This window comes from Bos grunniens, chromosome 8 (assembly GCF_055505025.1).
Source record: "Bos grunniens cultivar Pamir isolate PY7600 chromosome 8, Bosgru_T2T1.0, whole genome shotgun sequence".
Taxonomy (NCBI): Eukaryota; Metazoa; Chordata; class Mammalia; order Artiodactyla; family Bovidae; genus Bos; species Bos grunniens.
The window spans coordinates 37,684,617-37,709,580 of record NC_141172.1 but is presented as its reverse complement, the minus strand read 5'-3'; the positions used below and the strand labels follow the sequence as shown (position 1 = coordinate 37,709,580).

The 24,964-nt window shown below is 39.9% G+C and overlaps 1 protein-coding gene across 11 annotated transcripts in view; it reads left to right on the top strand.

Moving 5' to 3' along the window:
• The first annotated feature begins 4,802 nt into the window (after positions 1-4,802).
• The window catches only part of RIC1 (RIC1 partner of RAB6A GEF complex), a 146,050-nt gene continuing 125,888 nt past the window's right edge, over positions 4,803-24,964 (top strand). For 4 of the 11 annotated variants that reach the window (XM_086415198.1, XM_086415203.1, XM_086415197.1 and 1 more), the window contains exon 1: positions 4,814-5,274. In XM_086415198.1, coding sequence (XP_086271324.1) covers positions 5,131-5,274 — 144 coding nt within the window. In that variant the 5' untranslated portion in view covers positions 4,814-5,130. Of the gene's footprint in view, positions 5,275-24,964 lie in introns of all 11 variants that reach the window. The other 7 variants (XM_086415201.1, XM_086415200.1, XM_086415196.1 and 4 more) reach the window with 5 other exon arrangements.

Below are 24,964 nucleotides of genomic sequence, written 5' to 3'. Positions count from 1 at the left end.
AGTCTGACACTGTTTCCACTGTTTCCCCATCTATTTCCCATGAAGTGATGGGACTGGATGCCGTGATCTTTGCTTTCTGAATGTTGAGCTTTAAGCCAACTTTTTCACTCTCCTCTTTCACTTTCATCAAGAAGCTTTTTAGTTCCTCTTCACTTTCTGCCATAAGAGTGGTGTCATCTGCATATCTGAGGTTATTGATATTTCTCCCAGCAATCTTGATTCCAGCTTGTGTTTCTTCCAGTCCAGTGTTTCTCATGATGTACTCTGCATAAAAGTTAAATAAGCAGGGTGACAATATACAGCCTTGACGTACTCCTTTTCCTATTTGGAACCAGCCTGTTGTTCCATGTCCAGTTCTGACTGTTGCTTCCTGACCTGCATACAGATTTCTCAAGAGGCAGGTCAGGTGGTCTGGTATTCCCATCTCTTTCAGAATTTCCCACAGTTTATTGTGATCCACACAGTCAAAGGCTTTGGCATAGTCAATAAAGCAGAAATAGATGTTTTTCTGGAACTCTCTTGCTTTTTCCATGATCCAGAAGATGTTGGCGATTTGATCTCTGGTTCCTCTGCCTTTTCTAAAACCAGCTTGAACATCAGGAAGGTCACGGTTCACATATTGCTGAAGCCTGGCTTGGAGAATTTTGAGCATTACTTTACTAGCGTGTGAGATGAGTGCACTTGTGCAGTAGTTTGAGCGTTCTCTGGCATTGCCTTTCTTTGGGATTGGAATGAAAACTGACCTTTTCCAGTCCTGCGGCCACTGCTGAGTTTTCCAAATTTGCTGGCATATTGAGTGAAGCACTTTCACAGCATCGTCTTTCAGGATTTGGAATAGCTCAACTGGAATTCCATCACTTCCACTAGCTTTGTTCTTAGTGATGCTTTCTAAGGCCCACTTGACTTCACATTCCAGGATGTCTGGCTCTAGGTCAGTGATCATACCATCGTGATTATCTGGGTCATGAAGATCTTTTTTGTACAGTTCTTCTGTTTATTCTTACCATCTCTTCTTAACATCTTCTGCTTCTGTTAGGTCCATACCATTTCTGTCCTTTATTTATTTATTTTTTCATTTCTGTCCTTTAAAACACCAATATTTTAGTGAATTTTCTTCCATTTTCTCCTAGGCATTTTTATACATTTTTTTTTCATGAACACAGGATATTTTACATACCGCCTTTTTTGTGCTTTCATTCAGTTCAGTTCTGTCGCTCAGTCATGTCCGACTCTTTGCGACCCCATGAATCCCAGCACACCAGGCCTCCCTGTCCATCACCAGCTCCCGGAGTTCACTGAGACTCACGTCCATTGAGTCAGTGATGCCATCTTATCCTCTGTTGTCCCCTTCTCCTCTTGCCCCCAATCCCTCCCAGCATTAGAGTCTTTTCCAATGAGTCAACTCTTCACATGAGGTGGCCAAAGTACTGGAGTTTCAGCTTTAGCATCATTCCTTCCAAAGAACACCCAGGACTGATCTCCTTTAGAATGGACTGGTTGGATCTCCTTGCAGTCCAAGGGACTCTCAAGAGTCTTCTCCAACACCACAGTTTAAAAGCATCAATTCTTCAGCACTCAGCTTTCTTCACAGTCCAACTCTCACAGCTGTACATGACGACTGGAAAAACTATAGCCTTGACTAGATGGACCTTTGTTGGCAAAGTAATGTCTCTGCTTTTGAATATGCTATCTAGGTTGGTCATAACTTTCCTTCCAAGGAGTAAGCATCTTTTAATTTCCCGGCTGCAGTCACCACCTGTAGTGATTTTGGAGCCCAAAAAAATAAAGTCTGACACTGTTTCCACTGTTTCCCCATCTATTTCCCATGAAGTGATGGGACCAGATGCCATGATCTTCGTTTTCTGAATGTTGAGTTTTAAGCCAACTTTTTCACTCTCCTCTTTCACCTTCATCAAGAAGCTTTTTAGTTCCTCTTCACTTTTATTACTTCATAATATATACTGAATATACTTCTATGTGATTAAATTTTATTCCCCAGAACTTTTATTTTTGCAAAATATTTAATTGTAAGGAAGGACTATAACTAATGTCTTTTGAAGGACATTTAGATTATTTCCTCTTAGCTATCTTCGTGGGGTACATTCTTAAAGCTAAACTCTGTGCATACTAGTGTTTATTTCTTAAAAAAATCACTAAAGGAAAAGAAATTGTTGGTTCCAAAGGTAACATATCTTTAAGCTCTCTCTCTCTCTCTTTTTAAAAATGTAATACCAGCTACTCTTTGAGCTTCCCTGGTGGCTCAGACCGTAAAGAATCTGCCTGCTATGTGGGAGACCTGGGCTCTATCCCTGGTTTGGGAAGATCCTCTGGAGAAAGGTATGACAACCCACTCCAGTGTTCTTGACTGGACAATCTTAATGGACAGAGAAGCCTGGCAGGCTACAGTCCATGGGGTTGCAGAGTAGGACACAGCTGAGCGACTAAGCACACAGCACACCAGCTACTCTTTAGAAAAATTTCACCAACTATTCTTCCAGCAACAATTTATAAATGTACCTCTGTTCCTGTGCCCCAACACTATTGCTTGTAATTAAAAAGAGTCCATTAGTTTGATACATGAAACCTTGTACCTATTAGATTTCCCTTACACTTTAGTCTTAGCTCAGAATAGAGTTCAATAAGTTTGACTTGAAAGTGACGGTGATGTGCAGAAAGGAAGAGAAGGTATATCCAGAGCATAGGAATTGCTAGTGTATTTTACAGATTAATGTTAGACTATGATATCTGAAAGTTTGAAAATCCCATTCATAGGGTTTCTATCACAATGGAGGGGGGGACTCTTAAGTAAGGGGTTGTGGAGAGAGTCAGATATTTTACTTCTCCCTGGACAGGGAGAAAGGCCTACAGGATCTCACTGCCTGGAGCAACTACCACAGGTCAGTTCAATCTAGAAATCAATAGATCTGTAGAAGGAAGACCAGTTTTTTTCAGAACTGGTGACTTTAGGCATGTCCACCACTCTGGTCCTGTTAACATCACACCAATATTACCTACCTTGAAGATTGGCTACGGAACAAATCAAGTCATGCATTTGAAAATATTTTCAAACCTTAAATGCTACAAAGGAGTGTGTTAGGGAAATTAGATAATAAATCAGCTAGTAAAGTTAAAACTGAGTGCAATGAAAAGTACTTACAAATTCTTTAAACTGTGTGTGAGTGCAGTTAAATGCTGACATTTTGGAGGCACGTGAGAACAAAGACCCTCTGAAGGAGAGCTGGGAGAAATACACCCTCAGGAAATTTTCAAGTGGAACTGGTGCCCTGTAACTTAACTTTAATTTCCTCTCTCTCTCTGCCAAATGCATAACTGAATCTGAGAATGTTAGATGACTGTATGATGCAACTGTGTTATTTTTCTACAATTTTATATTAGCAAGTCAAGAAACTGCGCTGGGCCTCTTTATTTGTCTAATGGTGCAGTTTAGTTGGATCAGGGTTTCATCCAAATCTTCCTTTGACAAATATTTTCAGTTTACTATCCTTACTATTTAATATGTTCCAGACTGCTATGCTGTTTGTTGGGAAAAAAACACCAGGAAGGAGACACAGTCTGGCCACAAGAGGCTGGTGAGTGGTGAGGCAGTTTAAACTTTGCTTTGAGGAATCCTGGATTCTTTGATCACCTTCTGGGGAATGCAGTGAATGTTTAGGAAAATTATGGAAAGTTACATATTTTGCTATGAGTACCAGCTACAATACTACATCTGATATGGATTAAGTTAGTTTCCTTTCTTGCTGTTTATTTATTCATGTGAGTTAACTTAAAAAAAAAAAAAAAAAAAAAAAACTTGGGCTCTTAAAAAAAAACTTTTAATTGAAACACAGGGAAAATTTCAGACTGTACAAAGACACAGATAATGAGAGGAAAGTCTTTTAATCCAGAACCCCTTTCCCCTACTCAACATTCCCTCGCCACTCCTGCATCCTTCTTTTCAGAGGTAATCCCAGGGTCAACGCTTAAATAAACTCTTATTGTTAAGGTGATCCCTGGGGTCCAAAAAGTTAAACATCGAACTACAGAATCGCTACAGTCGGTTCCAGTTCCAAAATTAAATCACATACTCTACTGAGAGTGCAAAAGAGAAAGCCTTGCCTTATCTAACATTATGGCTGGTAAATGCACACAAGATTGCAAACCGAATTAAAAAATATACACTATATTTAGGATTCCTTTAGGATAGAGAACAGGATTAAGGCACTTTCACGGCAAGTGGTTTATTTATGAATTGAAATAAAGGCCCCCTCTAGCGTGTAAACTCCATGAGGGCAGGGACTTCACCACCAGCTTTCACTGCAGACCTTGGCATACAACAAGGGTTCACTGGACAAGGGACCCCACAACCCTGCACAGAGACCGCGGCCCACAGGCCAGGACAGGAATTGGAGCACCAAACGTCACGTGAGTAGCCCTCCTCTGCACGTGCCCCGCGACCCAGACGATGCAGCTCCGGACCCACCCCCGCCAGAGACTTCACCAATCAGGGAAGGAAAGTTAAATTTGGCCAGGCAAGGGGCGGTCCCAGCTACTAGTCTCCGAGTAGCTGCGTCTTGCCGGCTCGGCCCACTTGTCGCCGAGTCTCAGGCATTAGTCCTGCCTGCTAGCCTTGACTATACAGCCTACTTAGCAACTGTGAGGCGCAGAGGAGCCAGAGCAGGGCTAGGCGCATGCGTGTTGAGCTGAAGCCCAAGGCGGAGTTTCAGACAGCAGAGGGGAGTGAAAATTATCTCCAGTACGCACGCGCGCAGCAGCCCTCACAGGCAAGACACACGCGGCGCTGCGTGGTGACGCCAGTGCGGCCCGAGGAAGGGGCGGGGCCAGGGCCGGGGCGGGACTTCCAGCTCCTCCCGCCCCCTCTCCATCCAGACTCTCCCTCCCCCTCCTACCCCCACACTGGGCCCCGTCTGCTCTGGGGTGCCTTCGTCACTTAGCGTTGTGTCGGCCTGGCCCGGCCCGGCCAGAGGGCAGATGCCCGGAGCTGCCACCGGCGCCGCCGCCGACTCGGCCGGTGGCGGTGTGGGAGACGGGCGTCCGACCCTGGGCCGCTGAGTGTGACGGACGGGGCCGGGGGCCGCCTGGCGCCGCGGCGTCTGAGGCTCCGCGCGGACCATGTATTTCCTGAGCGGCTGGCCCAAGAGGCTGCTCTGCCCTTTGGGGAGCCCGGCCGAGGCGCCTTTCCACGTTCAGTCCGACCCCCAGAGGACTTTCTTCGCCGTACTGGCCCCAGCTCGCCTCAGCATCTGGTACAGTCGGGTAAGTAGAGCCTCTCGCCTCTTCCTCCCGGCTTCCCGGCACCATCCCGCCCCCAACTTCCACCCAGAGCCTGGGACCCCTGCCCCTTCGCACCAGACCCACTCGTCTTCGCCCTCCTTGTTCCACCTCCTTGGTTGCGCGAACCCCCGGATCTGGACACGTCCTCTGGCCAGGGCTCCGGGGGGGATGCCGTCGCTGCTGCCCCAAATCCCTGCACCTCCCTGCGTTGGGCCGGCGGCCGCGCACAGTGCGGACCCCACGCGCTCCTTCGGCCGAGCCCAGATTTTCCTTCCTCTCTCTTCCCCCTTTCGCCGAGGAACAAATTTGGTTAAACTTTCCACAACTAGGAATCTGGCCGCTGTTGTGTTCCTAGTCCTACCTTGCTTTAAAGACCATTGTTTTGAAGTTGGGGAAAGCCTGTTGGGCTTTACCCAGTCAGTGCCAGACTTGACATGCGGTGATAACATTTCTACAACTACAGCCAGAGTTTTTTTTTTTTTTTTTTTTGTTAATACTGAAGGTCTGGTAACCCAATTCCTCGCCTTACCCTAACATCTCTCCACTTTTAGGTCAGTTATTTTCTCTGCAGCTCTTGGACTCTTCTGTAGAGAGTTATAGAGGGGTTAGTAGGAGCGGAAGTGGGACTCAATCTCTCCGCTTGCCTCTTGGTATTCGCACCTGGAAGTAATAAGATTTGGGAAGCGCTTGAACCAGTGTTCTGTTTTTGCTTTCTGTGAATCGTGCTTTTTTATTTCTTGTATCTAATTAGTGAGTGGTTGAAAGAATAACTTAAAAAATAGCTGGTGGGTTTCCTTATTTTCCTTGAACGCTGCTACAGGTCTGTTTATAAGCAACAGAATAGAGTATAAAAATTTTCCCCCACCTTCCCAAGAGAAGGCGGTGCTAGTGTATGTCAGAGTGAAGTTGTTATGCCTTGAAAGCTGATTTTTACCAGGTGGAAATAGGTTTTGATCTTAGCTTTGTTAGATACATGTGAAATACTGGGTTTAATCAAATTAGTTAAAACTGTCACATCTGTGTGACTATTTGAATGCCTGTCTATGCTTTGACTATCCTCACACACAGCCCTGGTAAAAGTAATGATGAGATTTAGGTATTTCTGGTATCTTTTATATGACTGTAATAATTAGGTTTTAAATTATAGTGTTTGCCATTAAGTTTTGGTTAATTTTTAAATACGTCTCAGAACAAAACAGGGCTTTGTGTTGTTTTGTTGTCACAAAACAGCAATGTGACACTTCTGTCTGGTGCTTGATTGCATGTTTTTATGTATTGCATATCATCTGGTTCTTAAATGAGATACTAATTCATTTACATCATGTATACCACTTGAGTAATTTCTTTTTTTGTTTGTATATATTATTTTTAAGGCATATAAAAAAATTAGGTGAATTTTAAATTGCCTTCTTAACTTTAGTTCATAATTTCACTCTAATGTAACAAACTGTAAAGCCTGAAATACAACTTTCCTTAACTCCATAAAGGACAGGCCTAACTTAATTTTATCACCCAACGCCTGGTGGCTTAGACGGTGAAGAATCTGCCTGCAATGCAGGAGACTCGGATTCGATCCCTGGGTCAGGAAAATCCCCTGGAGGAGGGAATGGCTACCCACTCCACTATTCTTGCCTGGAGGATTCCATGGACAGTAGAGCCTGGCAGACTGTAGTTCATTGAGTCACAGAGAGTCAGACAGGACTGAGCGACTAACACAACTTAATTTTAGGTGATTGCAGCCGTGAAATTAAAAGACGCTTACTCCTTGGAAGGAAAGTTATGACCAACTTAGATAGCATATTCAAAAACAGAGACATTACTTTGCCAACAAAGGTCTGTCTAGTCAAGGCTGTGGTTTTTCCATTGGTCATGTATGGATATGAGAGTTGGACTGTGAAGAAAGCTGAGCGCCGAAGAATTGATGCTTTTGAACTGTGGTGTTGGAGAAGACTCTTGAGAGTCCCTTGGACTGCAAGGAGATCCAACCAGTCCATTCTGAAGGAGATCAGTCCTGGGTGTTCTTTGGAGGGAATGATGCTAAAGCTGAAACTCCAGTACTTTGGCCACCTCATGTGAAGAGTTGACTCATTGGAAAAGACTCTGATGCTGGGAAGGATTGGGAGTAGGAGGAGAAGGGGATGACAGAGGATGAGATGGCTGGATGGCATCACTGACTCGATGGATGTGAGTCTCAGTGAACTCCGGGAGTTGGTGATGGACAGGGAGGCCTGGCGTGCTGTAATTCATGGGGTCGCTAAGAGTCTGACTCGACTGAGTGGCTGAACTAAACTGAAACTTAATATGGGCTTCCCTCATAGCTCAGTTGGTAGAGAATCGTCTGGCAATGCTGGAGACTCCGGTTCGATTCCTGGGTTGGGAAGATCACCTGGGGAAGGGAAAGGCTACCCACATTAGTATTCTTGGGCTTCCCAGGTGGCTCAGTTGGTAAAGAATCCACCTGCAATGCAGGAGATGTGGGTGTGATCCCTAGGTTGGGAAAATCCCCTGGAGGAGGGCATGGCAACCCATTCTTAATATTCTTGCCTGGAGAATCCCCATGGACAGAAAAGCCTGGTGGGCTGCAGTCCATGGGGTCACTGTCAGACATGACAGTGACTAAGTGCAGTACACAGCATAAACTTAATATGAAGGAAGAATAGACCAGAAGCCTGTAGACTACTTTATTTATCTGTAAAAGAAACAAAAATGTTCCTTGACTGTCTTAGGGATATTGTGAATATTGAGAATATCAGGGTTTTTTGTGTGTGTTTTGTTTTGCTTTTGGACTTAGATACTAAACAAATCTACGGCAGTCCTGGTCAACGTAAAACTGGTCATACCCCTTTCCTTCAAATTCCAATGGTGCTCATAGATTGCCGGGGCCACTATCATTAAGATTGTGCAAAAATTTAGGTTGTACAGGGTGTATGGGTTCAGAAGTATGTGAAAGGAAATTCAGGAATACGTTCGAGGAGGCTCCATGGTACTGTAAGTTGACTTACGGTTAGCTATGAACTCTTGACATCATCGTCACTTTAGAAATCAAGTATCGGATGAGATGATTTTAAAGTTTATAACTGGGTGAATGGGGAAACAGGTGCCAGACTCCAGTGTTTGTTTTGATTTTTTAAATTTCTAAACTTAAACTATGTAAGTTAAACCTATGTAAGTTAAGTTAACAAACTTCTTTTAAAGTGAAAATACCTCTAGCTAAATTGAGTAGCTATCAGTCGTTCCTATGTAATTTAGAGTGAATGGGTTTAAAATGTTTGCATGAGAACATGAAAGCTTTGATTTTGGAGACATTGTATATGCAAGTAATTTTACAGAATAAAGAGAATTTTGAAGATCTGAAGAAGGGTTTTATGGAATTTGAGGTCTTAAAAGCAGCTTGAGGGCATTTAGAGACATGGAAAAACATGCTCAAAAAGATGTGAGGATATAATACAATTTGCTTTCTTAAAATTTTGTTAGGGCTCTTTTAGTAAGTTAAATTCACTTAGGAGGAATGCATTTTTAAAAAGAGAAAACTAGCCTTGTGGGAGGAACGTGCATTTAATAGTCTGGCTGTTAATTTTTTTATTTATTTTAATGTCTAAAAGAATAGCTGCCTGGAAAGTGTTGATTAGACATGAGGCTATGAAAACAGTAAAATAAAATCTCTAAGAATAACGTGTGTATTTTGTGGGTCTTCTAGTGAGCTTTTATGTACCTCTTATAGTGACTGTTGTATACCGTATGTAGCTGTTTGGGATCCGAGTGTTACAGTCATATCTCTTCAAAATTCTTTCCTGACTTCAAATTTGAGAAGTGTAGTAGAGTGCTTTTTAGATGTGTTGATAACTAAGAGTTTCTGTCGATAGTCATTTTGCTTTTGATTTCATTTTTAGTGTGAGGGTGTGACTCATTTTCATTGTAACGTGTTGGTGTAAATTTGCTTTCTCTACTTAGTGATTCTACTTAGGAGTTTTAAACTACTTGAATTTACAACAGAGATCATTCATATATTTTGGAACCAAAAAAGGGGACTCCAAAAAGTTTTGGTATGTCTGTTAGATTGAGGTGCTAGAGATGCGAGTTACTTGATGGAGCAGTTGATGTATTTCTGGCAAGGGTATTGTAAAAGGACTGATTTCAGCTTTGAAGATGAAGCTGCTGTTTAAAGCACATTATGATTTATGATTGACATGGGGGTTGTAGGAGATAAATTGTGTTTTGTACTGTATCAGAGAGCCTAGAATTATTCCTTTAATATACTACTTAACTGTGACTATAAAAGTCTCTGTGAACCACAGAATGATACTTTAGAATGCTGTAATTCTAAATTAATCTTATCTTAATTTTCAGGTCATTGATTATTTTAAATATATGAACACTTTCTGTGAAAAAGATAGTATCAATAGGCAGCGTATGAAAAGGATTAAGGGGACATATTGTATGTGAGAGAAAAACATTATGTTCAAAGATGCTAGTATGTTAATATAAATGAAAATTTTGTGAGTTATCACTGCTAATAAAAAGGTGAAATAGGTAGAATTACTGGACTTATGAAATATAATAAATTGTCTTTGAGCACCCTGAGTGAAAACTTATCCTCTTTTTGCTGTGTACTAATAATGGAAAACAATGAGACAGATATTCAATCAGGTGTGTGGTTAAGATGTCATGGAAAAACTCAAACAAACTTTTTGGTTAACCCAACAATTTGTACCTGTATTTTTTCCAGCTCTCTCATTTCTCACGCTTTCAACCCTATTTTGTTAATGCCTCCAAAGAGCCTTCCTTATAAACCCACTGCTTGGAAGTCATTTAGGGTTCACTGTTGGTTAAAGGATGAAGTTCAAAAACTCCTTGGTTTAATATCAGAGACTTTCCTCTCTTGGAATGCTCTCTTGCCCTGTCTCTGCCTATCAGAATATTACCCAAACCTTAGCTTCTGTTGAAATCGTGCTCTGAGTCATTCTTTATTTACTATAATTGTTTTTGATGAACACTGTTATTCATTGAGTTCATTGTTTTTGATGAACAGTACTGTTTGTAGTGTAGTTTTTCACACTTGGTTTATTTTTCCAACTGGATTGTAAGTTTCTGGAGAGCACAAGTGATCTTAATTTATTTTAAATTGAAGTATAATTGATTTACAATATTATGTTAATTTATAAGTAATCTTATTTTGTATTTATGTTTTGCACAAAGATGTTTAGTAAGCATTTTAAAAATAATTTAAGATATCTGTCCTATGCATAACACATACTTTTTTCAAGTTTTAATAATTTGAAGATTTTTAAATGTTGACATGTAACTTTAAAAATGTGATGATATTAAATTACAACTTAAAATCAGAAAAAATTGTATTAGGGTTATAAAAGTTAAGGTTAATTAAATGCTTTTTTATTATACCCAGCCCAAATTATATTAGAAAAATAGTACGTTATTCATAATAGCCAAGATGTGGAAGTAACCTAAGTATCTGTCAATGGATGAATGGATAAAGAAGATGTAGTTTATATGCATAATGGAATATTGTTTAGCCGTGAGAAAGGACATCTTAAACTATTTGCAGCATATATGGAAGGACCTAGAAGGCATTATGCTAAGTGAAATAAGTCAAAGAGAAATTATGTATATATCACTTACATATATGCAATCTGAAAAAGCGAAATGGATAGAAACATACTAGAATGGTGGATATGAGGGGCTAGGGAGTGGTGGAAAAGGGGAGATGTTGATAGGAGAGCGTAAACTTCAAGCTGTAAACTGAATAAGTTCATGTACAGCATGGTGATTATAGTTGATAATACTGTATTATATGCTTGAAAGTTGCTTAGATGAGAGTAGATTTTCAGTTTTTTCTCTACAAAAAAAGAAATGGTAATTATGTAACATGATGCATGTGTTAGCTAAGACTGGTGGTAATCTTTTTGCAATGTATAAGGGCATCAAATCAACATGTTGTACATCTTAAACAGTGTTTATGCGAATTGTATCTCATTAAAGCTGGGCAGGGGTGGTAGTGGAAGTGCTACCTTATAAAGGGTCTTTCTTTAATTATTGGGTAATCTGCAGCTTGCCGGAACTTAAATTACTGTGCAGTATTATATATAGCCAGTTGAACTCCTTGTTCCCAATGTATATTTATATTGATGTGATCTATAATTTGGTAGTGGGACCACGTGTGTGTGCTTTTAGTTTTTCAGTCATGTCTGACTCTTTGCAACCCCATGGACTGCAGCCCACCAGGCTTCTGTGTCCATGGGGATTCTCCAGGCGAGAATACTGGAATGGGTTGCCATTGGCTTCTCCTGGGGATCTTTCCAACCCAGGGATCGAACCCAGGTCTTCCACATTCCAGGCGGATTCTTTACCGACTGAGCCACCAGGGATAGGTAATCTGTTATTTGTGTGGATTTATTTCAGATTTTTGAGATCAGTAAACATCTTTGCGTGTCTCAGAAAGGGCAACGGTGGGGGAAGAGTAATTTGGTTCTTCACTATAGGCCGCCTTATCTAGTGTTTGCCTCCTTATCTAGTGTTTGACTCTCAGTACTGGAAAAAATGTATGGAATATTCATACACTACATTTCAGCTTTCTAGATTATCTCTCTCCTTTAGTCTGTGATTCACTTATTTATCTAAAGTATGGTCTCAAAGTAGTACAAGTTGCCTGAGAGTCTAGCAGCCTTTAGTTAAAGGTATCTAGCCAGTGAACATAATTTTCATACTAAATTGCCACAAGGAAGAAATTAACTTACCCTGTATATCAGGGTCCAAAATAACGATGTTCCCAAATAAAAAAAATTAAGATTAGGGCCAGTCAGAAACTAACAGCAGCATCAGTAGAGGTGCATGCTTAATGTCAATCAGTATAGTTTCCATTTACTGCATCTTTTAATCACTGAAATAAAAGCTTCTATAAGATTCAAGTCTGTGATTGAGAAGGCTTTCTTTTCTGGTTATCACCTGCACTCTGAAGAGATTTGGTGTGGGCTGGTTCTAAGACTGAAATGTAGTAAGCCTGGGTTGACTACAACCCCAAAACCTTTTGTGCAAGTTATGGCACAGTATTACAGGGACCCCTGACTTTCCTGTGAGAAAAGAGGACCTTGAGGTGAGATGGAGAGGAAGGAGTTCAGTGCTGATGGTCAGTGTAGTGGAAGAGATTTTAGTGACTGGATTCCCCTCCTCTTACTTCAGATCCTAGTGAAATGGAACGTAGACCTAAAGTGGAACTACTTGTTGGGAGTCTCTAGTGCCAATCCATGAAAGCTGGAGAATATACATTTCTAGAAGCCTTGAGTCCCTGTTTAACTTCCCACTATACAGGCACTACTAGCAAAGTTTGAAAAGTTTTGATGCAAACACAGTAAAATAAAATTTAAATACTTACTCTGCCAGACACTGGTGCCAGGATGTCAGCAGTACACAGAAACAGTTCCTGCCTGCATGAAGCTTCTGCTTTGGTGAGGGGAGACAGGCAGCAAACATATCCATATGTCAATATAATGAGTGCCATGGAGAAGAGCAGAGTAAGGCTGTCAGGGAATGTTCGTGTGGCATTGTTATTTTAGCTAAAGATGGTTGGAGAAAGCCTCCTTAGGGAGGTTGCATTTCAGCACAGACCTTAAAGAACTAAGTGACCAAGCCACGTAGGTATCTGAGAGAAGAACATTTCAGGTAACTTCAGTTCTGTTGCTCAGTCGTGTCCAACACTTTGCAACCCCATGGACTGCAATACATTGGCTTCCCTGTCCTTCACCAACTTCAGGAGGCTGCTCAAACTCATGTCCATCTAGTCGGTGATGCCGTCCAACCATCTCATCCTCTGTCGTCCCTTTCTCCTGCCTTCAATCTTTCCCAGCCATCAGGGTCTTTTCCAATGAGTCAGCTCTTGGCATCAGGTACCCAAAGTATTGGAGCTTCAGCTTCAGCATCAGTACTTTGGATGAATCTTCACAACTGATTTCCTTGAGGATTGACTGGTTTGATCTACTTGCAGTCTGAGGGACTCTCAAGAGCCTTCTCCACCAACACAGTCCAAAAACAGTGAAAAAGTTGGCTTAAAACTCAACATTCAGAAAACAGATCATGGCATCTGGTCCCATCACTTCATGGCAAATAGATGGGGAAACAATGAAAACAGTGAAAGACTTTATTTTTTTTGGTTTCCAAAATCACTGCAGATGGTGACTGCAGCCATGAAATTAAAAGATGCTTGCTCATTGGAAGAAAAGCTATGACCAACTTAGACAACATATTAAAAAGCAGAAACATTACTTTGCCAACAAAGGTCCATCTAGTCAAAGCTATGGTTTTTCTAGTAGTCTTTTATGGATGTGAGAGTTGTACTATAAAGAAAGTTAAGCGCCAAAGAATTGATGCTTTTGAACTGTGGTGTTGGAGAAGACTCTTGAGAATCCCTTTGACAGTATGGAAATCAAATCAGTCCATCCTGAAGGAAATCAGTCCTGATATTCATTGGATGGACTGATGCTGAAGCTGAAACTGCAATACTTTGGCAACCTAATGTGAAGATCTGACTCACTTGATAAGACCCTGATGGCTGGGAAAGAATGAAGGCAGGAGGAGAAGGGGATGACAGAGGATGAGATGGTTAGATGGAATCACTGACTCGATGGACATGAGTTTGTGTAAGCTCTTGGAGTTGGTGATGGTCAGGGAAGCCTATTGTGCTGTAGTCCATGGGGTCGCAAAGAGTTGGACACAACTGAGCGACTAAACTGAACTGTTGTCCCATGTTCAATTCTAACTTTTGCTTCTTGATCTGCATACAGATTTCTCAGGAGGCAGGTAAGGTGGTCTGGTATTCCCATCTCTTGAAGAATTTTCCACAGTTTGTTGTGATTCATACAGTCAACGACTGTGGCATAGTCAATAAAGCAGATGTAGATGTTTTTCTGGAACTCTGCTTTTTCGATGATCCAGCGGCTGTTGGCAATTTAATCTCTGGTTCCTCTGCCTTTTCTAAATCCGGCTTGAACATCTGGAAGTCCATAGTTCATGTACTGTTGAAGCCTGGCTTGGAGAATTTTGAGCATTACTTTGGTAGCCTGTGAGATGAGTGCAATTGTGCGGTAGTTTGAACATGCTTTGACATTTTCTTTCTTTGAGATTGGAATGAAAAGTGACCTTTTCCAGTCCTATGGCCACTGTAGAGTTCCAAATTTGCTGGCATATTGAGTGCAGCACTTTCACAGCATCATCTTTCAGGATTTGAAATAGCTCAACTGGAATTCCATCACCTCCACTAGCTTTGTTCGCAGTGATGCTTTCTCAGGCCCACTTGACTTCGCATTCCAGGATGTCTGGCTCCAGGTGGGTGATCACACCATCATGGTTATCTGGGTCATGAAGATCTTTTCTGTAGAGTTCTTATGTGTGTTGTTGCCACCTGTTAATATCTCGTGCTTCTGTTAGGGTCATACCATTTCTGTCCTTTATTGTGCCCATCTTTGCATGAAATGTTCCCTTGGTATCTCTGATTTTCTCAAAGAGAAAGATCTCGAAGAGATCTCTAGTCCTTCCCATTCTATTGTTTTCCTCTATTTCTTTGCATTGATCACTGAGGAGGGCTTTCTTTTCTCTCCTTGCTATTCTTTGGAACTGGGTATATCTTTCCTTTTCTCCTTTGCCTTTTGCTTCTCTTGTTTTCACAGCTATTGTAAGGCCTCCTCAGACAACCATTTTGCCTTTTTGCATTTCTTTTTCTTGGGGATGGTCTTGATCCCTGCCTCCTGTACAATGTCATGAACCTCCGGCCATAGTTCTTCAGGGACTCTGAATATCAGATCTAATCCCTTGAACCTATTTGTCACTTCCACTGTATAATTATAAGGGGTTTAATTTAGGTCATACCTGAATGGTCTAGTGGTTTTCCCTACTTCCTTTAAGTCTAAATTTGGCAATAAGAAGTTCATGATCTGAGCCAGTCAGCTCCCCATCTTGTTTTGCTGACTGTATAGAACTTCTCTTATCTTTGGCTGCAAAGAATATAATCAGTCTGATTTCAGTATTGACCATCTGGTGATGTCCATGTGTAGAGTCTTCTCTTGTGTTGTTGTAAGAGGGTGTTTGCTATGACCAGTGCGTTCTCTCGGCAAAACTCTCTTAGCCTTTGCCCTGCTTCATTTTGTTCTCCAGGGCTAAATTTGCCTGTTACTCCAGGTAATCTCTTGACTCCCTACTTTTGTATTCCAGTGCCCTATAATGAAAAGGACATTTTTTGGGGAGTGTTAGTTCTAGAAGGTCTTGTAGGTTTTCATAGAACCGTTCCCTGATAGCTCAGTTGGTAAAGAATCTGCCTGTGATGTGGGAGACCCTGGTTTGATTCCTGTCCAAAAGATCCCCTGGAGAAGGGCTAGGCTACCCACTCCACTGTTCTTGGGCCTCTCTTGTGGCTCAGCTGGTAAAGAATCCGCCTGCAATGCGGGGGACCTGGGTTTGCTCCCTGGGTTGGAAAGATCCCTTGGAGAAGGGAAAGGCTACCCACTCCAGTATTCTGGTCTGGAGAATTCCATGAATGGTTGATGGGGTCGCAAAGAGTCAGACACGACTGAGTGACTTTCAGTTTCACTTTATAGAACCGTTCAGCTTCTTCAGCATTACTGGTTGGGGCATAGACTTGGCTTACTGTGATACTGAATGGTTTACCTTGGAAACGAACAGAGATCATTCTGTCGTTTTTGAGGTTTCACCCAAGAAATGCATTTCAGACTCTATTGTTGACAACAAGGGCTACTCCATTTCTTCTAAGGGATTTTTGTCCACAGTAGTAGATTTAATGGTCATCTGAGTTAAATTCACCCATTCCAGTCCCATTTTAGTTCACTGATTCCTAAAATGTCGATATTCGCTACTGCCATCTTCTGTTTGACCACTTCCAATTTACCTTGATTGGACCTAACATTCTAGGTTCCTGTGCAATATTGTCCTTTAGAGCATTGGACTTTACTTCCATCACCAGTCACATCCATAACTGTGTGTTGTTTTTGCCTTGGCTTTGTCTTTTCATTGTTTCTGGAGTTATTTCTCCAGTGTTCTCCAGTAGCATATTGGGCACCTGCTGACTTGGGGAGTTCCTCTTTCAGTGTCCTATCTTTTTGCCTTTTCATACTGTTCATGGGGTTCTCAAGGCAAGAATACTGAAGTGGTTTACCATTCCCTTCGCCATTGGACCATGTTTTTTCAGAACTTTCCACCATGACCTGTCTGTCTTGGGTGCCCCTCCACGGCATGGCTCATAGTTTCATTGAGTTAGACAAGGCTATGTGATCAGTTTGATTAGTTTTCTGTGATTGTGGTTTTCCTTCTGTCTGCCCTCTGATGGATAAGGGGCTTATGGAAGCTTCCTGATGTTAGAGACTGACTGGGGGAAACTGGGTCTTGTTCTGATGTGCAGGGTCATGCTCTGTAAATCCTTACTCCAATTTTCTGTTTTGGGACTGTGTTCCCTCCCTGATGTTTGACCTGAGGCCAAACTATGGTGGAAGAAATGAAGATAATGGCGATACACTGCGGCACTCAGTGCCCCGACCCTGCAGCAGGCCACCGTCAACCGACAACTCTGCCAGAGACTCCAGGACACTCACGGGCACATCTGGGTCTATCTCTTGTGGCGTCATGCTCCTTTCTCCTAGCGCACACAAGGTTTTGTCTGTGCCCTCCACGAGTCTTTTTCTCCAGTCCTGTGTAAGTTCTGGCGGCTGTACCGTGGGGTTAATGGTGTCCTTCTCTAAGAGGGCTTATGCCATACCCAGGTCTGCTGCACCCAGAGCCCCTGCACTTGCGGAAGGCCACTGCTGACTCATACTTCCGCAGGAGCCACTCAGACACTCAAAGGCAGATCTGGCTCAGTCTCTGTGGCATCTTCTGGTGCGCACAAGGTTTTGTTTGAGTCCTCTGAGTGTCTCTGGTAGGTATGGGTTTTGATTCTAAATGCAGTTTCGCCCGTCCTACCGTCTTGCTGGGTCTTTGCCTTTGCCCTTGGACATGGGGTATCTTTTTTTGGTGGGATCCAGCATTATCCTGTCAATGGTTGTTCAGCAGTGAGTTGTAATTTTGGAGTTCTCGCAGAAGATGAGCGCACGTCCTTACTCCGCCATCTTGGATTGGATTTTTTTTCAGGTAAGGGTGATGCCAAGTCCAAAGGTTCTGAGGAAGGAACTGAATGCTGTGACACCAGTATAGTAGAAGAGTGGAAAGTCAGTGTGGCTGGAGTAAAATGAGTAAAGAGGATATTAAGAAATATGTCAGAGACAAGGTTGGGGGTGAGGCATAGGGACGTGCACTGATGATGCAGAGCGTTATAGGCCATTGTGAGGACTTGGCTTTTAACAAGCAAGATGGGGGGCCATTTGAAGGGTTTTAGTGTGATGTGATACAACTTAAGTTTTAGTAGTGGCTGGCTGCTGTTTGGATAGCGTATACATGGTAAAGAAGTAGCAGCAACAGCAAAATAGTACGAATAATGGCATTTGAAGTCCAGGAAAAATCAGGCTTTTAGGATGGGTATTTGGTATATAGCGTCTTTCCTGGTGGCTCAGTGGTAAAGAATCCTCCTGCTAATGCAGGAGACACAGGTTCAATCCCTGGATCAGAAAGATCCCCTGCAGAAGGAAATGGCAATCCCATGGACAGAGGAGCCTGGTGGTTACAGTATGTGGGATTGCAGAAGAGTCGGAGACAACTTAGCAACTAAACAACAATGGAAAAAGAAGGTCACACAAATGAAGCAGAATAAAAACATCTAAGTAAAGACATTTTGCTCATCTTCAGTGCTTGTGAATTATTGAAGCAATCCATTTTACTTGTGAATGTTGATTCTGAGTTTACTATGGACTGTGTGATTTACATCATGGGAAGCAAAGTTTGCTGAATTTAGGTTCTTAACAACTCATGATGTTTGTCCTTTCCTCAGAGTAACCTGTACAGCCTAACTTTTAGACTTAAAGTTCTCTTTCAAAATAATTTATATCATCATTATTCATGGAAAGTTAGCATCACTTGTGTGAATAGAGGGTTACTCGTGAGGAGCAAAATGAATGTTATGAAAAACTAGTTTCTTGCCAAAGGCTCTTACCCTTGCCTTGAGAAGGGCAGTTTGCAGATTACGTGAGAGATGGTTAGAAGTACACTATCCCCTCATACAGGTTTCCTCCTTACCAAAGTCAAAAGGACTGAGTAATTGAAAAAGTTTATTTTCTCACATATGATTAAATATTTAATACAGTGTTTATATGTCTCCTAAAATGGTGGTATAGAAAATATTGCATTCATAGCATTCCATTTACTGCTAGATAAAGTATTTATTATGCAGTTTATCAAATTAGAATAAATTTTGTTGTTCAGTTGCTAAGTGGACTGTAGCATGCCAGGCTTCCTTGTCCTGCACTGTCTCCCAGAGTTTGCTCAAACTCATGTCCATTGAGTCAGTGATGCTGTCAAAACCATCTCATCCTCTGTCATCCCCTTCTCCTCCTGCTCTCAATCTTTGCCAGCATCAGTGTCTTTTCCAGTGAATCAGCCCTTCGCGTCAGGTGGCCAAAGTGTTGGAGCTTCAGCATCAGTCTTTCCAATGAATATTCAGGACTGATTTCCTTTAGGATTGACTGGTTTGATCTCCTTGCTGATCAAGGGACTCTCAAAAGTCTTCTCCAGTACTGGAGTTCAAAAGCATCAATTCTTTGGCACTCAGCCTTCTTTATGGTCCGACTCTCCCATCCGTACATGACTACTGGAAAAGCCATAGTCATTATCAGCAAAATGATGTCTCTGCTTTTTAATATGCTGTTTAGGTTTGTCATAGCTTTCCTTCCAAGGGGCAAGTGATGAATTTATAATTTAATCTTTTTAAAGTGTTCTAGAATTCAGACTTGCCACAGGGTGAGACAGTTTTTTTTTTTTTTAATTGACTAGCAAGCATCAATTGGTTGAAGTCAAGGTATCTCACATTTCTTTTAAGCTTTGCTTAAACCTGTCTCCTCAAGTAATTTGTCTTATTTCAGTCATAAATCATACCTAAATTTGCAAATAAAATTTTGGATATTATTGTAGCTATACTGTAGAATTTACTGTAGCTTAATTTTCAGTTTTATTGAGGTGTATAAAATACATCCCGTAAGTGTGCCATGATTTTTAGTAAATTAGTAGAGTTGTGCAATCATCATTACTATCTAGTTTAAAGAGCATTGATAGCAACCTCAAAAGTACTGTGCTCATTTGCATTCAGTTTCTGCTCCCCCTCCAGCCCCAGAAAATTATTGACTGCCTTTTGTCTCTTTGGATTTCGCTTTCCTGTAAATTTCATGTAAACATAACCATATAATATTTGGTCTTGTGTCTGACTTTCATTTAGTATAACGCTTTTGTGGTATACCTTTTTATTGCTGAATATTATTCCATTGTATGGATATACAATGGAATAATTGTATTCCATTGTAGTCCATTTCCAGTAGTCCATTCATCAATTGATGGATATTTAGATTGTTTCTAATTTGGAACCATTGTGAATAATGCTACTATAAACATCTCTGTATACTTTTTTTTTCCCCAGTTATATATTATCATGTCTTTTGGGGAGATACCTAAGAGTGGACCTGCTAGGTCATTTGTTAAGTTTGTGTTTAGCTTTTTAGGAAAATGCCAAGATGTTCCAATGTAGCTATAAAATTTTATGTTCCCAACAGCAGTATATCAAGGTTTGTGTTTCTCCACATTCTTGTTAATATTTATTATTGTCAGTCTTTTTGTTACAGCTATTTAGTGGCTTTGTAGTGATAGCTCATTGTGACTTTAATTTGTATCTTCCTGATAACTAAAAATGTTTAGCATCTTTTCATGTGCTTATTAGCTATTTGTGTGCCTCATTTGATGAAATGTCCACCCACATGCTTTGCCCATTCCTTTTTTTTAAATTGGAGCATTTGTCTCATTCAGTTGTAAGAGTTCTTTATATATTCTAGATGCAAATTCTTCATTAGATATGCCTTGCATATATTTTATCACAGTCTGTATTTGTCTTCTCAGTTTCTTAATAGGGCCCTCTGAAGAGAAAAAGTTTGGTTTTGGTGAAGTCTGGATTATCATTTCTTTTATGAGTCATGCTTTTTGTGTCCTATCTAAGAAACCTTTTGCCAGTACAAGATCACAAACATGTTCTGCATTTTCTTTTATAAGTGTTATCATCTGAACTCTTATACATAGGTCTGTCAGATGTTTTGAGTTGATTATCATGAGTGGTTTCAGGTAAAGATCTAAGATCAGTTTCTGTTTTTACATATAGATCCAATTGCTTTAGCGTTATTTGTTAGAAAAACTCTTTTCACTATTGAATTGCATTGGAATATTTGTCGGAAATCTATTGACCATAAATGTAAGGGTTTATTTCTGTATTTTCTGTTCTGTTGATCAGTATGTCTATCATTGTACAAGCATCATCACACTGGAGCTTTTATAGCACGTTGGTGAAAGTCCTACTTCTTGTTTTCAAAATTATTTTGCCTATTCTAAGTCTTTTGCAATTCTATATAGATTTTAGAGTCTTTGTCAGTTTCTACAAAAGAAAGAAAGAAAAACCTTGCTGGGATTTTTCAGGAAATGACACTAAATCAGACACTTACAAACATGAGTGTCTCTTCATTTATTTATATTTTGAAAAGTTTCTGTTGGCAGTATTTTTTTAGTTTGCAGTGTACAGGTCTGTTACTTTTTTTAAGCTTATTTCTAAGTTGTGTTTATCTTCTATGATGGTGTTGTGAATGTAATTATCAGTTTCATTTTCAGATCATTACTGACATAGATATGAAATTGATTTTTGTATATTGTTCTGCAGCCTTGCCAAAATTTATTTACTTCAGTAGGATTTTTTTTTTGGTAGTGAGAACTAATAAATGAATTCAGCAAAATTACAGGACATAAAATCAAGATGCAAAATTCAGTTGCATTTTTATACAGAAACAGTGAACATCCAAAAATGAAATTAAGGAAATAGTTCCATTCCACAGTAGCATCAAAAAGAATAAAATACAGAGTGTGAGGGGAAATGGATTAGGAGTTCAGGATTAACATATACACACTGCTGTGTATAAAATAGATAAGCAACAAGAACCTACTCTTTAGCACAGGAAACTATATTCAATGTCTTGTAATAACCTATAATGGAAAAGACTGTGAAAAAGAGTGTGTGTATGTGTACACTTGATATAACTGAGTCACTTTTCTACATACCTGAAGCTAATACACAGCTTGTAAATTAACTATATTTCAATTTAAAAAATTGATATTAATAAAGAAATACTTAGAATGAAACTTAATTAAAGAGGCTAAAGACGTATGCTAAGAACTACAAAAATTGCTGAAAGAAAGAAGATGCAAATAAATGGAAAGACATCCCATTTTTATGGATTGGGAGACAATGTTGTTGAAATGCCAGGACTGTACTGCCAAAAGCAGTCTACAGATTCAGTGCAATCCCACCAGTGCTTTTTGTAGAAATATGAAAATCCATTCTAAAATTGATACGGAATCACAAGGGACTTCCCTCTTCAGTCTAGCTGAAATTTTATCCATTTTTTAGATCTTTACAGAGAAACAACTTTTGTTTTTACTGACCTTAATCTATTAAGTTTCTGTTTTCTATTTTACTGATTTCTGCATTGATTTTTTTTTTTTTAATTATTTTCTCCAGCTTGCTTTGGATTTAGCTTGCTTTACTTTTGCTAGGTTGAAAACTTAGGTTATTAAGTTGAGACGTTTTTTTAATGTAGGCATTTTTTTTACCCTTTTTTTAATGTAGGCATTTTAAGCTCTTAAGTTTTCTTCTAAGCACTGTATTAGTTGTATTCCATAATTTTTTTCTTTTGAACATTTTCACGTTTGTAGTAAAATTGAGAGGAAATTGACGTTTCCTCCTCCGGGAGATCTTCCTGACCAAGGGATCAAACCTGAGTCTGCTGCAGCTCCTGCCTTTTGATTGGAGTGTTTAGTCTGTTTCACGTATGATTATTGATGTGGTTGGGTTTACATTAGATAATTTGCTATTTCTTTTCTATACTTAAGATGTTTTCTGTTTATCTGTTATGCCTTTAATCGCTTTGATTTCATAAACATACTTTTTGAGTTATTTTACTGATGGTTGCTCTAGCAATTAAAAATCTATTACAATATATTTCAGGTTGATTCTGAATTAACTCCGGTTAAGTATAGAAAATGTTTCATCCCACTTTTTACTTTAATGCTTTTAAAATGGTAAAATATGCATAATATAAAATTTACCATTTTAATAATTTTTAAACATATAATTCTGTGGCCCTAAGTATATTCACATTTGTGCAACCATTACTTTGATCCATTTCTAGAACTTTTTCATATTGAAACTCCATTTCTGATAAACAGTAATTCCCCATTTCCCCCTCTTCCCAGTCCCTGGCAACCACCATTTTAGTTTCCCTATGAATTTGCCTGTTGTAGAAACACAATGTTTGTTAGTGATAGACTTAATTCATTTAGAATGTATTCAAGGTTCTTCCATGTTATATAGCATGTACCAGAATATGTTACCTTTTTAAGGCTGAATAATATTTTATTGTAGGTGTATATTACAGTTTATCCATTCATATGTTGATGAACATTTGAATTGCATTATTTTGGGGGTTGCTTTCACTTTTTGTGAATAGTACTGCTGTGAACATTAGTGCACAAATATCTGTTTCAGTCCCTGTTTTTAATTCACTTGTATATATCCAAAGTGGAATTGCTGGATCATATGGTAATTCTCTGTCTGATTTTTTGAGAAATTGCTGGGGTTTTGTTTTGTTTTGTCATACGGTTTTTTCACAGTGGCTGCACCATTTTACATTCCCACCAGCAATACACAGGGGTTTATATTTTCCCACATCTTTGCCAAAACTTTCTTTTTCCTGTTTTTTTTTTTTTTTTTTTTAATTATAGCTATCCTAATGAGTGCAAAGTGGTATCTCATTGTGGTTTTGATTTGTATCTCCCAGGCTTCCATGGTGACGCAGTGGTAAAGAATTGGCCTGCAGTGCAGGAGACGGTGGAGATGTGGGTTCAATCCCTTGGTCGGGAAGATCCTCTAAAGTAGGAAATGGCATCCCACTCAGTATTGTTGCCTGGAAAATCCCACGGACAGAGGAGCCTGGAGGGCTATAGTCCACAGGGTCATAAAGAGTTGGACGTGACTGAGCTCACATGCACACACATGACATCACTTGTCATTGTGTATGCTCATTTATATCTGACTCTGTGGCCCTATGGAGCGTAGCCTGCCAGGCTCCTTTGTCCATAGGATTATCCTGGCAAGATTATTGGAGAGGGTTGCCATTTCCTCCTCCATGGGATCTTCCAGACCAAGGAATCAAACCTGAGTCTCTTGCAGTTCCTTCATTGGAAGGTGGATTGTTTACCAGTGAGCCACCTGGATTGAATACCTTTTAATGTGTTTATTGGTTGCTTCTGTATCATCTTTGGAGAAACGTCTCTTCAAATTCTTAGCCCATTTTAAAATCATGTGACTTTCTTTTTGTTGTTGAGTTCTTGGCATTCTGTATTCACAGTTAGCCCTTGAACAGCGTGGGTCTGGCCTGACCCAAACATGTGAATGTTTTTCATTAGTAAAATACTATAGTACTACATTATCAATGGTTGGTTGAATTCTCAGATGTGGAACTGCAGTGATGAAAGGCCCACTGGTAAGTTATACTGAGGTTTTTGACAGAGGGTCAGTTCCTGCATTGCAAGGGTCAACTGTATTCTGAATATCAATTCCTTATATATATGATTTGCAAACATTTTCTTCCATTATATGGGTTGCCATTGTACTCTGTTGATAGTGTCCTTTGATGTCCAAAAGCTTTTAATATTGATGAATTCCAGCTTAACTATTTTTTCTTTTGTTGCCTGTGCTTTTGGTGTCATGTGCAAGAAATGATTGCCAAATCCAAAGTCATGAAGTTTTTGTCCTGTGTTTTTCTTTTAAGACTTTAATAGTTTTAGCTTGTGTTTAGATTTGTGATCCATTTTGAGTTGATTTTTGTATATGGTGTAAGATAAGGATCAAATTTTATTTTTTTCCTTGTGGATATTCAGTTTTCCTGGTACAATTTGTAAAACACTACTTTTTCCCCCCATTGAATGGTTTTGGCACTTGTTGAAAATCCTTTAGCCATGTATGTGATGTATTACTATTAATCTTGGGCTCTCTGTTGTATTTCATTGTTGTGTATGTCAGTCTTTATGCCAGTGTGGTACTATTTTGATTACCATAGCTTTGTATTAAGTTTTGAAATCAGAAAGTGTGAGACCTCCAACTTTCTTCTGTTTTATGCTTGTTTTAGCTATTGAAGTCCCTTGAGATTCTGCAAAAAACTGGTGTAATTTTGATAGGGCTTACTTTGAATCTGTAAATTGCTTTGGTATTATTGACATCTTAACATTGTTTTTTAACCTGTGAACATGAGATGTCTTGCCATTTACATGCATCTTCATTTCAGCAATATTTTGTAGTTTTTAGCATACAAGCCTTTCACTTCCTTGTGTAAGCTTAATTCTGAATATTTTATTGTTTTCAATACTACTATAAATGTGATTTTAAAAATTTTATTTGTACACATTCCTTATTACATAGAAATTCAACAGA